This window comes from Thermobia domestica, chromosome 7 (genome assembly GCF_964235325.1).
Source record: "Thermobia domestica chromosome 7, izTheDome1.hap1.1, whole genome shotgun sequence".
NCBI classification, from domain to species: Eukaryota; Metazoa; Arthropoda; class Insecta; order Zygentoma; family Lepismatidae; genus Thermobia; species Thermobia domestica.
The window spans coordinates 250,719,595-250,734,110 of record NC_137460.1 but is presented as its reverse complement, the minus strand read 5'-3'; the positions used below and the strand labels follow the sequence as shown (position 1 = coordinate 250,734,110).

Below are 14,516 nucleotides of genomic sequence, written 5' to 3'. Positions count from 1 at the left end.
CTCCGCATGGTCATGTGAATCTTGTATTTGGTTTGAGACTTTGCAATGGATATCTTAAATGTACTGTGTTGTACCGAGAAAATTAATATGAAAGCAAAAATATATACTATATTTGCATAAGGAGTAACACTGAAATAAAAATACAAGACAAGTTAACAATTCTGGTTTGTCATACAACTCACTAATTATGTAGAAACGTCTGCCGAAGTTACACACTATCAATAGTCTACAAATATAAACCAGACTTGTGGTTAACCTGAAAAGATACGTATATTCTACACGAAATGTTCCAACTTTCATCTTATATTTGTCAATCACTTTTCACAATGTTGCAGCCAAGAATGTGACTGTTTAAGAGTATTATCTTTGGACACTAAGAATATATTTCACACATGTGTATTTTTCTATTCTCAGTATTTCTTCAAAGATACTTGACACATAATTTTTCACTTTTCTAACACAAGGCTTTGAATACCTAATATTTAACTTACTCAAATTTAAACTCAATTAATTTTAGTTACCGGTACTTATTTTAGAACTATTTCATTCACAACATGAAAATTTTAGATGTCATGTTAGCAGTTATTACAGCAACATACTTCACACTACAACCTTTCCCTCACTCCTGTTGTTCGGCCATGTTGTTTTCATGCGTTTACGTTTTTCTGAATATCTCAGCATTATTTGTTCTATCAAAATGAAAATTGGGGAATAAATCTCTATTTCAAATTTCCTTTAGAAATAAGAAGCTACTGAGTCATAATGTTATATGAATCACTTTTACTCTTCTAATAGAAACAAACCCTTGACTCCCAAGCGTTACCGGACCAAATGTTCTTTGGACGAAATGTGCTTTGAACTAAACATCCCTGGACGAAATGTCCTTTGGACCAATTCTCCTTTGGACGAAATGTCCTTTGGATCAATTGTATTTTGGACGAAATGTCATTTGGACGAATTGTCCTTTGGACCAAATGTCTTTGGATTAAATGTCTCTGGACGAAATGTTCTTTGGACGAAATATCTTTGGACTAAAAGGTTGGCCACCGGGTGGGCCAGTGTGAGTCACGGTGAGTGTTGTTTCGCAGTAGGACACGTCCTTTTGACCCACGATCCACTGATCCACTCACAAATCTTGACCCATTTCACCCACTTACCAACCGACCCACTCCTTGGTATATCATCAAAGGAAAAGAGAAGGTGAACCACTTGAAATTAATTTTTGAACACAACACTTAGGCCGACATTGTGTTTTGTCATTTCACTTTGATTGAAATGAGTATTATCAGGGAAAAAATGATTTACATTTTTCGCATGTATTCTTTCGTGCGTAGAACTGAAACAGTGACTAAGATATGAGGTGCAAGGCTATAGGCCGAGCAAATTTGAGGGATGAAGTCTCCAACTAGCCGAAAGCTAGTATACAATAATTCTAAGAATGGATTAAATTTAATTTTTCCGACATTTTCGCAGGGAGGCTCTGCATCCTTAGTTACGCTGTTAGCCATGTGACTGGAAATACAAGTCTGGCGCCTATCTAATTTAAGGCTGAAACATATAGGTACGATTATGTATCAAATTGGTCATCATTAGTGAGCAAATATTTCAGATTTGCGATAGACATTTGCATGGGCTCAAATCTGTCTTCAATATTAGGGAAGGGGAGACGGGTAAAACCAAGACCGTTCCCATAAACCTTTTTTCTTTTCTTTTTCTTTTTTTCTTTTTATAAGCGATGTTCAAAATATTTATGAACTTGAAAAACAGTGCTGTGAGGATCAGGACAGCAGAGTTGTCTTCAACATTAGAAGGCGGGCAGATTTGAGGCTTATTCTGGGAAAGGGGGATGAGATTCATATTACGGTAGATTAATCTGATTTCTGAGGTGAATCTGTTGTATATTACACAGCAAGGGACATCATCTCATTTCTCTTTGTGGCATTTGGACACAAATCATCACATTTCTGCTCCCTCCCCCAAAAAACACATTTCAAATCGAATTATTGGGGGGACAGTCCTTCAGTTCCAACCTTGGGGAACATGTCCCCTTCATCCCCCGCGATTTGCGCTGTTGGACATTTGCATTAATTATTTTTGTCTCATGTGGTTCGGATTCCACGTTAAGCCGTAGGTCCACGTCTCATATACCCTCGCTGCTGAAAAGGTGAAGTCTAAGTGAAGTCTTGACCCGACTTTGGCAGGTTCAATAGTTGAGGAGCTATGGACCTTTAAAGTTCATTTTTTCATTTTTTCGGCAGCTTATAACTCCGAAAGGGAGTATTTGTTCACCTAGGTTGATTTATACGTTTTGTCTTATCTTGGTATCAGGAATCACCTCCTAAACGTTGTCGGTGTTGTTTTGAAACACCCTGCATATTTGTTGTTTTAAATTAATTTTCTGAGAGAACATTCTTGCAACAAGTGCTCGGAAAATTCCTGTAATTGAACGCACAAAGTATCGGAAGTGAACCTTAACAATAAAACCATTTATTTTACGCTAGAAAATATTTAATTTTATTTAAGAATTTTGAAACATTTATTTTATAAAACATGAGTTACAGAGTTGTTTTAAATTAATATATTTGGTGTTCATATTTGGCGAATGTCACTGAGGCTATTGGGATGATTCGATCTACATTTGTTCGTTCGTCTGCCTGTACCACACATACAACAGCGTTCCACTTTCCGTCTTGTTTCATTTAAAAGACGAAACATATATCCACATAATTTTTTCATCGATTGCGAAGGTAGGCTTAATATCATAATTGTAATGGTAATTTCTTCTTAAGGTGAGAAATTGATATGATTAAAAAGCCCATCTTGACGTGGGTACAAATTACCTTCCAAAGTTATTAGAAACGCTTTCTCACCCCGAATACTATGAATTCGACAACTATTTAAGTAATTTTTGATATTTTATTTTTAGCTCTCCCAGGCCATCATCCTGTGAAGATGGGGATGAATTTGGATGTAACCTCCATTGGGAGCATCACTATCCACCTCAACGACCGAGAAAATTATGGATAAAACACTAAGATCAGTCGTTTTACATTATTTTTACATGTCACACCTCCCTTCATACTACTACAATATTTTCTTCTTAGATTGAAAGTAATATGTCCCCCAAGTTTGGTAAAGGTTGTCCCAGACATTCCAGAACTACGCACTCCTTATTAGATGTGCTGGGGGATCTTACTCTTTCTGGAAGTTGAACTTAAAGGTCATCAGAACTGCTCCCAATGAACTTGGCGACCACGAAAGATATGGGTTGTATACTAACATTGGCTATTTTCAATTATTTCTACATGTCACAAATTTCACAAACTCCTTCATTGTGTTAATGAGGGCTTAACTTACATGGCATCTGAAGTTCCAATCTTTACCTAAGAGACCCCCAAAATTATAGATTCGACACTAATGTAGGTCTTTTTTTATAATTTTGATGTCAGTCCCTTTCATTCCTCCTAGGACAGCAAACGGATACTGCCACTGCTAGGACTAAAATTGGTCTTAAATGGCATTAAAATTTCTACCAATTAATTTAGCGAACAGTGCTGCATTTAGAAGCTCGGCGTCCCTACGCACTTTTGCTCTCGGCGCTCCCAATAACTACACATTTCTCCGTCCCTTGATCCCTAACTTACAAATAAAACTTAATTCGTATATGCTTAATTAGTGAATTTATTGCAGTTAAATACCACTCACTAGATGCTACAGCTACAATTACGTAACAAAAAATAAATGGGAAACATGTTCTGAATTATTTTCAGATTTCTTACGCCATCATTAAATATATTAGAATAGTAAAAGAGAACTGTTCATGAAATAGTTTATTTGCTCTCGATTTTTTAAACTTTTTCATACGAAAAAAATTAAAATTTTAAACTTTGCGCTCTTCAAATATGTTGCCCTCTAGGCACGGGCCTAGTTGGACTAATGGGAAATGCGGCACTGAAAACTTACGCTTCGACTCTAATATTGGTTGATTTCGATATTTTTTGTCGCTACGTAACCACCCTGGGTGCTAATGGGAGCTTAATTGGACTTCAATTGAAAGTAGAACTGTTTACCTAAGCGACCACGAAACTATGGTTTCGATACTAATATCAATCCTTTTCTAGCATTTTTTATATATATCCCGACAGTACTCTTTTTCAGATTGTAAGAAATATGGTTAAAATTGCTATAGACATATCAGAATTATGTCAAAACACACACATACATCCACTTTCATATATATAAATACAGAGTGAGCGAGCGAGAAAGTGAGAGAGAGCGACCAAACGCATCACCACTTCCACATTGCAAAAGCATATATCAGGTATTGAATTGAAAATCTATGTAAAGACCATCTGCTGTGGCATGCTTCATAAGGACAATTCCAGTCTGCTCACATGACCTTTCGGTTTCATGAATTTCTTGCGAGCATTCCGACTTTGGACTCTCTGTTTATACCCTCTTTTTATGCCTCGGATAATTTTTCAAGAATATCAATGACATGCTGTAATACGAATGTTCAGAAGTAACCCCTATATGACAAATAGCTGCAAATAAATACACTACATAATTTATTTATTGCGATGATATTATTTTCTTAATTTGTATTTAACATTCACATATATCATACAATACCAACGTACTGTGCACAACTGTTATATTTTAAACATAATTATCACTTTGTTCTGCAATGATTGTATGTTATATATATACAACTGACGTATTTTAATGTAATTATTTTATATATTTTTTCATGCATTGCGGAAAATAGATTTCATAAAAAAACATTGACTCAGATAGGAATCGAACCCTCGACCTTACGATTTGAAATCCAACGGCGTACCACTGAGCTAACACAAGCGCTCCTCGAATAATACTTCTAGCGATATATAACGGTATTTAAGATAATAATTACATTCATATCCACTGCAAACGCTGTTTTTGTTCTACTTTGACTTTTATACTCAGTACTCAGGAGAGAATAATGTTCTATGTCTTAACTTTCACCATTCTTTTACATATGGAAAGATTCGTTTACGTATCTAAATATTCCATTAAGTATGGAGAGCTAAATGACAAACAAGCATGTGCTGGCATTAATACAGTTTCGAAATATTGTATCATTAAGTATTTCAATCAATGTTGCTTTTTTATATATAATTGGTAACAAGTCTTATTATATTTAAAAGAAGAAAAACACATCTGCAAGATTTTTCCCGATTGCAAAGGTTGGCTTCGAGGTTCGAACCTGGTTTACTTTATCCCGAAGATACCCGAAGTTGGAATTAGAAAATTTTTGCCTCGAAACAGCAATAAAGAATGCGCTCAACCTTTTTGAGACAAGGTGTACCTGGGATATTCTTACATTCGTCTATATTATCAAATAAGATCTCAATTCATTTCACTCGCCTAAAAGAAATGAAACGGTCTCAAATTATACCATCCGCGGAGTAGGAGCCGTTCTGAACCCCAAATTTAAAAGAAGTTTAATGCTACGATCAAAATTTCTTTCATTGTTTGTTATTACGGAGATTAATACTTCCTTCTTCATTAAAAAAAAAATACTTACGTGTTTCTTACCTCTTATACTAGGAATAGCAGTATGTCAAATATATACCTCTACGATAGGCTCAGAGCAGCGCCAAAAAAAAAAAAAAAATCGAATTGGAAAGCGCTTGAAATAGAACAAGTTGAAACTTTCTTTGTAGTTTCCACCTAAGATATTCTTACAAATTTCTAAATTGTAGAAAGCACAAACTCCTAATTTGTTAAACAACTACTAAAAATGAAAATAAATAAATTATTTATTCCGTAAAGTTGGTTGTAGAATAGCTGCAAGTAAAAGGTAAAATCCAAAACAAGGAAATACGAAGTCAGGAAAATACTTCCATTCCTTCTTCTTGAAATATTATCAAACGTGCGGTTGGTAATAATACTTTTTCCGTTTCTCAACACAAATGATATAATTTGAAAGTGTCTTACCCGTAAAAACGGAGGGAAACACATTTGTTGCTATAAGATACAATATAAAACATACAATTTTGTCCGTAGGTAGCAGAAACTAAAAATTATCCTTTTCTATTTTTTTACCTACTCTAAATTTTGACTTCTCATTTACGCGCTCTGAGGGACTAAGTTGGAGGTGTTTCACTTCAAATCACGTTATGGCTACCCGATGAGTGAAATAATTAGTTATTTTCTACAATCTAGGAACGGATAATAATATCCTAGGCAAGAGCTATACAATTATACCCAATCGTTTTATTTGTAACATGTTTAGAACTTGGATCTATTCATGGCGTGCGTTCTTCTTTTCACCATAAGGGTTATAATTTGAAATCACTAAAATTAAAAGACAAGTGAAATGACTAAAATTTTTGACGGACTTACAGAAAGAATGGGCTTAGATATGAATCACAAACAATTTCTTACTTTTTTATTTGAGACCCGGAATATTTCCGAGTTTTCTCCCTGGCCAAAAGAATCCCGGGAGGGAATTTATTTCCATTTCTTTACTTTATCTTCCAAATTATAAGAACAATATGACTAATTACTTTATTTTAAGTAGTATGAATTACTTCTAAATTTTAAAGAATTTGGACGTTAAAAAATTTAAAATTATTTGACTGTACTTTATATAACTAACAATATGATTTTCTTAAATTCCTTTCCCATTTGAACTAAAAGTAGGGTAATTGTTTAGTATAGGTGCCAAAAACTAGGAAAACGTAGGACAATTTACGGAACAAACGAGTTGACACTGATGTACAAGTACTCAAGAAAGTACCGAACGCAATTTTTTTTAGGGGGTAGGGGATTTTCACGAACCGTAAGTGTGAGAGGAAGTGATTTATGTGAGAAAAGAAAGTGAATTGCTGGTAACGAAGATAGAAAACAACGTGCCCTGCGGGGCTCTATCCCGCCTTCACTGGCTACGCTCGCTCGGCAATGCTGTCTGAATTTAAAGTTGGTAACGTAATTTAACATATGAAACCTCCAATTGCTGTAAATAAAAATATAATGCAACTTTCAACAATACAATACAATACAATACAAAAAATACAACTTTCTTTACAGTTTCCAGCTAAAGATATTCTTACAAATTTCTAAATTGTAAAAAGCAGAAACTCCTAATTTCTTACACTTAACTACTAAAAATGAATAAAAAAACATATTTATTCAGTTGAGTTGGTTGTAAAATAGTTGCAAGTAAAAGGTACAAATCCGAAACAAGTTAGGAAAATATTTCCAATCCTTATTCTTGAAATATTATCAAACTTGTTATTGGAAATAACAGGTTTTCCGCTTCTCAACACAAAAGATATAATTTGAAAGTGTCTTAACGGTAATAACTGAGAGAAGCAAATTTGTTGCTGTATGATACAATATAAAACATACTATTATGTCCGTAGATTACAGAAACTAAAATTATCTCTTTATTTCTTTTCTATTTCTTTTTACCTACTCTAAATTTTGACTTCTCATTTACGCGCTCTGAGGAACTAAGGTGGAGGTGTTTCACTTCAAATCACGTTATCGCTGCCCGATGAAAGAAATAATTAGTTATCATTTTCTACAATCTAGGAAGGGATAATAATATTCTAGGTAAGAGCTATACAATTATACCATAACGTTTTATTTCTAACATGTTTAGAATTTGGAAATGTTAATGGCGAGCGTTCTGCTTTTCACCATTGGGGTTATAATTTGAAATCACACCATTTAAAAGACAAGTGAAATGACTAAACTTTTCGAGGGTCTTACAGAAAAAATGGGCCTATATATGAATCACAAACAATTTCTTACTTTTTTGTTTATTTGAGACGTGTTTCCAAACTGTAGTGATTATTGATGCCATTTTCGATTTCGAGTGTTGGATATTTTAAAGATTATTATAAATATTTTTATACATAACTGGAATCATTATGTATTGTCCCCGATTACTCAATAGGTTATGATTATTAATATATATTTTATTGCTATATTTTTTTATGTTATGTTAAACAAATGATACACGTTCGGAATTTTTTTCACAGTATTAGGTAAAAATTCATATTATAGTACGGTACAAACTTGCATTTTACCATGCGCCAGGCGAAATAGCACAAGCTTCAAGAAAAAATGTGCATACAAAAAATTTGAAATAAGGAGCTGATAAGAATAAATAAGAGGAGCAACAATCTTACGATTTTAATGTCTTTTCCGGTACATTTCTAATTTCTTATCATAATTATAATAATAACTATTATTATAAAAATTAAACAAAATAAATACCAATGAGCAACACCTACTGCGCTAGAAGACTATGGATTCGATAGTGATAGCGGCCGTATTTGATCATCTTCTCATCTCTACTCTTCCTAATATTTTGGGTCTTTCACATCTATAGTACCTTTCTCCATAATGTTAGTTATAAGTGTATGTTAACTAGCTCTTATAAATTAGTACACGAATCGAGCTTCATCCTCCTAACGTGATGACAGGGAAAGAGAAAGAGTAAGTTAATAACATCTTTAACACTTCCTTTTCCCCAGTTAAGGTAAACCAAATAATGACATATAACCTACCGTTTAATCAAAACTATGATGTCTTGCATAAAACTACTTTAAAGTACCATAAGACGGGTTACTTTGCACATCGGGCGTTGCTTTGCACAAAATTTGAAAAGATTCACAGTACTCTGTCGGTAAAACCATGAACAGTAGAAAGGAAGTTTCAACTGCCACTGTAAGGTAGAACATGTAACTGTATTTCAGCTATAATGTTTGCGGTAAAATTCAGGTCAAATTACCGGGAAAGTTTGTTCTAGTAGATATAAAGGCTGATAAAGGCAGTAAAGTCACTGGAAAGGATGATAAAATTTAACAGATATCATCTATAAGAATTTCCGTCAAAGTTAAATTAGTTTCGCAGAATACTACCATGTATAATGGGACTTGGATCCAGTAGTTGAAATTGAAATGTGAAACGTTCTAAAATCATAAAAAACGTAAAACTGAGAGAAGGCATTTAAGCCTGTACTAGGGGTTAATTTGTACCAGTGCAAAATACAGCTTAGATAGGAAACTATTACCACTGGAGTCTGCTGTGTTTTAAATTTATGTGAATTTCCTATCTAGGTAGATGCTGGAATGGATTGTTTGTTAGAAAACAAATTATGAACAGTGGCAGATCCAGAAAAGTAGTATGAGAGGGACTTTATTTAAAAAGACTTTTTTTTTTAAGAAACACTAGACCTTTGGGGACTGGGCTTGCAGCTTATACACGTAGGAATCACTAGCAATAGATTTTTAGGCGAATCTTCATTTTGACTCAAGCAGTGACTGCAACGATTTATCTGATCCGGTGTTGGGAGCAGTTTAGGAATGATTCCCAAAATGCTCCAGTTTGCTCCCAGAACCGGATCAGTTGAATCGGTTATAGTTACTGTCCAAGTCAAAATAATGCACAATGTTAAGAGTTATACTATAAAGACAAGAGCCAAAATGTTACTAAACGCTATTCTTAATCAATCCAGGTGAAGTGGTGACTATCAATGTTGATATCTATATGGGGACTACCAACCCACCTACACCCTACTCAAGTACAATAAAAACATCCAAAAATAATAATATTTAGCAAACCACTAATATAAAGCTAACGTAAGAAGGAAAAAAATTAAAAAAACATTCATCACTAATTATAAATCAGTGAAGCATGACAAGGAAAAATAAATTACATTACACCAAGATGATGGAACAACCAGCAGCAAAGCAAATACTTTGCCAAATACTCAAATGCAAAGCAAATCAAGAATAAAAATAATATCAATTAAAAAACGAAAGCACTCGCCGTTTCGCCATACCAGACCACACATGAATAATGAACTCATAGTTTCTGATTCCCGAAAACCTAAGATAGCAGCAAGACATGCGCAATACTCAACTACACATTACTGAAAATGTTCCTTTCTGCACAGACGTCGATTTATTAAAGCGAGCAAATTTGTTATTTAGACAAATAAAACTAACCAATAAACGCCCAATTTTACCATACGTCGGGAATATCTTCAGCGTTCGACCACAACCATCACAGGTTTTCTCTAACTCAATTGAACCACAGTGCTGAAAGGTGATATGAGTTAATATCCGAATCTAATACAAACTTATTTAAAAACGACAAGTTCAAATTCTTTGTATTAAATTCATCTTACGCTGTCTCAATCGCACTTGCTAACTCGATCGTCGCTATGAAACGAAAACTCAATAACCCGCTCACCGCATTCCACCAACAACAGCACACACATACAAGCAGACAGTACATGTGACGTCACAGTACCAAGCTGCCATATGACTGTACAGAGACACTTAATGGGAAAAATATGAACTACCACCAATCACTGAACTAAAACGTTACACCAAAAACACGAACAATTCCAAGTGACTCACGCAGAAACAGTTCGAGAAAGTGACTATACCTGTAAGAACCGATTAAAGTCACTGTTTCAGGTCTAATTGCAGGCTTGCCAGTAAAAAAAAAAAATGCAATTTTGGGTGGGTTTCAGCCTGAAAAGTACAAACCCCGTAAATCTTAAACTGATAAGTGTTCAGATCATATTCTTGGACAAAGGAGCAAATCAAGTCATTTTACAAAAATAATTTTTTTCTCGTCAGTTGGCACTTCTGTGGGACATATTTTAAACTATTAGAATGTGGTTCCATAGTCGGTACCAGAAAATACATAATTTCCTTTACAAATATCGATAACTCAAAGTAAGTACTGATACCGGTACCATCATTATATCAATCACAGTGGAAAAAAATCATGATTCTTTTTTAAAAAAATCCTTTTTGTTGATTTAAATAGATTTTTTTGTTTTAATTCAAATCTTTCTCCTCGTATAATACAGGTCGCGAACTGAAGAAAAACATTAGGAATTAGTTTTAAATGTTAATTATGTCATTTAAGTGAAAGTATTGGGGTTGAATTTTGAATTAATCCCCAATCGTTAACCTATTTCAATTCCAAACAATGTTTCTTCAACATTAAGGAGAAAGTAAACCAACATTCATCAACATGACACTTTTCTTTTCACGAAAGTTACTGATATTTCGCAGGGGCATATTTAAAAACCGGAACTAGCTAGCGGCACGAAATACATACATACAAAAAACATAAATTTCGCCTAAAATTCAATAATGTCCTATGGAACCAGGAGTTTCAATGCCACATTTACAAAAACTATTCATTGACTTCTAGCCTTAGCCAATTGGATCCAGTTTCTACTTCGTATTCCTATTTCTGCGAGATGCATCTTAATATTGTTCTCCCATCTGCGCCTAGGTCTTCCTAATGATCTTTTTGCGATTGCTTTTCCAGTTAAGGCTTTAAAAGCGTTTCTACTTCCTTCCATTCTGACTATATGACCTGCCCACCTAAATCTCCTAGACTTGATGACCTTAACAATGTTTGGTAAACCGTATAAATTATGTAGTTCTTCATTATGAAGTTTCCGCCATTCCCCATTTACATTCCTCTTGGGTCCGATTATTCGATTCAGGATCTTATTCTCAAGTACTTTCAGTCTATGCTCTTCCCTCGTAAGCGACCATGTTTCGCAACCATATAGAGCAAAAGGCATTATTATCATTTTATATACAGTATTTTAAGCTTCAAATTCCTCGTCAATATTCGCGACGACAAAAGTTTTTGAACTGATTAATAACAAGAACACCCTGCTTTTAGTCGACATTTAAGTTCTTCGTGAATATGGTTTAGGTCGGTTAATATTGATCCTAGATATCTGGAAGTACCCACTTTATCATATGCGCTATCCTCGTTTACCAACATTCTGCGTAATGCCCTAATCTGCACAGCAATGTTCTTTTTACTGGCCATCTAGCGCATGCTCGTTAGAGTTCTTTGTACATCGTTTCATATTCATGTAGGATTACTAAGCCCCTAAAGTGATCCTATATTGAGAAATGGAGGTCCATACCCTAGAAATGATTGCTAGGAGTAAAATTAAAAAGTCCATAGTTTTTGTTCCAATATAATACATTCTACGTTTAATTTGGAAAATTCTAGGATCTCGCGATTTCTTATTTTACAAAAGTCTCTATATAAATAAAACAATATCGTCGAGTACCTATATTTTAAATATGTGCAACAATTAGTGAGTAATGTGTAATCAATAATAAAAGAATCAATTTTTTATCAAGATATAAACTACATAAGACTTGTATGAGCAATAGTTTATATCTTGAAAAAAAAATTCTTTATATCTTGACAAAACATCGATTCCTTGTTATTATTTGGTATACAGCTAGTGTATGTGTGCCACGTCATTCCCAAATTGTAGATTACTAACTTACGTTCGAGATATCTCCCATATATATATATACTTCTTGTTAAGCATTTCTTTTAACCAACAATTTTCCGAACCCATGTAACCGTATTATCAATCTGAGCCAATTAGTATATGAAAAAATGAACATTACCTTTCTGTCCGAACTGAATTTAAATTTTTTGTGGTTAATTGTTGGGAGTCATTAGAGTATGACGCGCAAGTCTCCTGAACCACTATTTTTCGTAGCGTTTCTATATTACTTTCAAATGCAGGATCATCATCTTCGTTTAATTCTGATTTCACCCTATCAACGTTTAGTTTCACATCCAAAGAACACATAGCTGTATCCCTGTCCATTGTTTGCTCTCCTTCCGTTGTAGACAATATTAACTCTTTGTTGTCAGTCATCAGTTCGTATGTCCACCCTTTCCCTTCGAGTGGATCTTCCTGAGGTAAGTCATAAACAATTTCTTCTTTACACATCAATTCCAACTTAACAGACTCCTCACCAGCCATTGTGAATTGAATAATAAGAATTTAACACTGGTCTTATACTTCCCTTATATTTTTTTGACAGTTAATGAAATGGTTTACGAGAACTTTCAGAAAAGTAACTTTATTTGTCCAATCTTCTTCTGCGGTTGCGTATTTCTTTCGTAGAGTGATGCCAGGTTACTAGAATTAATGTTTGGTTATATGTAAAGGGACGCTGATTGGCTGGGGACACGACGTCACTGCAAGATCAGGTAGGAGGACGACAAAGTGTAGAAGAGCAGACAAGCGAAGCGCGCAGCCACAAGCAACACAAGACAAGGTTTGCACAGGAAACAAACAATAATAAATAATATTAAATAATAATACTACGTACCTTTTGCTGCTTAGTTTTTTGTTGTAGGCCTCACTGTGGCTGAGGAATGCCTAGTCATGATTTTCTTTTATGGGCATTTGTTGATTTTAGAATTGTATTTCTATTATTCATGTATTTTATGCGAATGATGATTCTAGTTCTTATATATATCTCAATTAAATGTTCATTTACATCAGGATACTTTTCACTTATTTTCGCGGTTAGTCTTTTTACAATGTTTTTCTTTCACCGGACATTGTGCGGGTATCATTAATGTCGTTGAAAATAAGTTCAAAACCCTTCATTTTTGACATCCATTCTTCTGATGGAACGAGGAGACAGAAACTCGATCCAACCTTCAGATGCTGCACCGGGAATGGGAGGAAGTGCATCTCTACTATCCATTTCATAAAGATAGGACCCTGACTTCGTGGTGCTGCCGTGACGTTCAGTCAAAACTTATATTACATTGTCGTACCTCGTTGGAATTGCTGAAATGTTGTCTTTTCAATACTTAAGACATAAAAATTTTCTTTGTGCTATGCAGTGAGAAAAAAATAAAGATTAATGGAAAAGTGCGTATTTTTTCGTACTTTTTTGGTAGATCAATGTTTATAGAACTATATCTCAGAAAAAAAGATCACGTGAAATAATTTCCTGTGTACAATATGTAGATGCATTCATGAACTGTAAGTTGTGAAAAGTTCAATTTTCATTACTTGATACTTTTTGTGTAATTAAAACAAATGTACGACGCTCTGATCTCCTTTACCATGGTAGGTAGAAAAACGTACAAAATACTGTTCAAAAATTTGGAAGTCTAGTGTTCCAAATATTTGAAACTATTAACAAAAAATGGTTTAGTTGGTAGAGTATTTATTTATTTATTTATCTTTTACTTCAACATGTTCTCTGCGTTAAGCAGTGAGCCATGTTGTAGTCCAATCTTTAAATTCCCCGCGCTTATATGAAGAAACAACATACAGTAAGTGGAAGTGCGGCAACGCTGTCGTGCAGTGTTCGCCTTCAGGAAGCTTTTAGCGCAAGCAAAAAGAATTTATTATAACCTTTCACAACATCATAAAAATAATAATAATGCATTACACATCTCAATTTAATCGAAATAAAACGTTGAAGTAAAATATCCAAATACTCATCTATTAATCTATTTACTTCATTCACTTCGTAATGGGTTTTTTGACTTATCGCTGCTCCTGTTATCTTCCTGTATACTTATTAGCAATGGCTCCATTTCTACCTCAAGATCTATCAGTATACACACTTTCCAGCTTACGAACATATTAAAGGGTAAAAAGAAATGTATCCCTGGCAACTGCGATCAAT

General features: G+C 34.3%; 1 protein-coding gene across 1 annotated transcript in view; it reads right to left on the bottom strand.

Annotated features, from left to right (window-relative positions):
* The window catches only part of LOC145690803 (uncharacterized), a 40,783-nt gene extending 27,771 nt beyond the window's left edge, over window positions 1-13,012 (bottom strand). Inside the window, exon 1 of the mRNA XM_081766097.1 lies at window positions 12,477-13,012. Within this exon, the coding sequence (XP_081622223.1) occupies window positions 12,477-12,841 (365 nt within the window). The 5' untranslated portion in view covers window positions 12,842-13,012. The remainder of the gene's footprint in view (window positions 1-12,476) is intronic.
* Window positions 13,013-14,516: the final 1,504 nt, after the last annotated feature.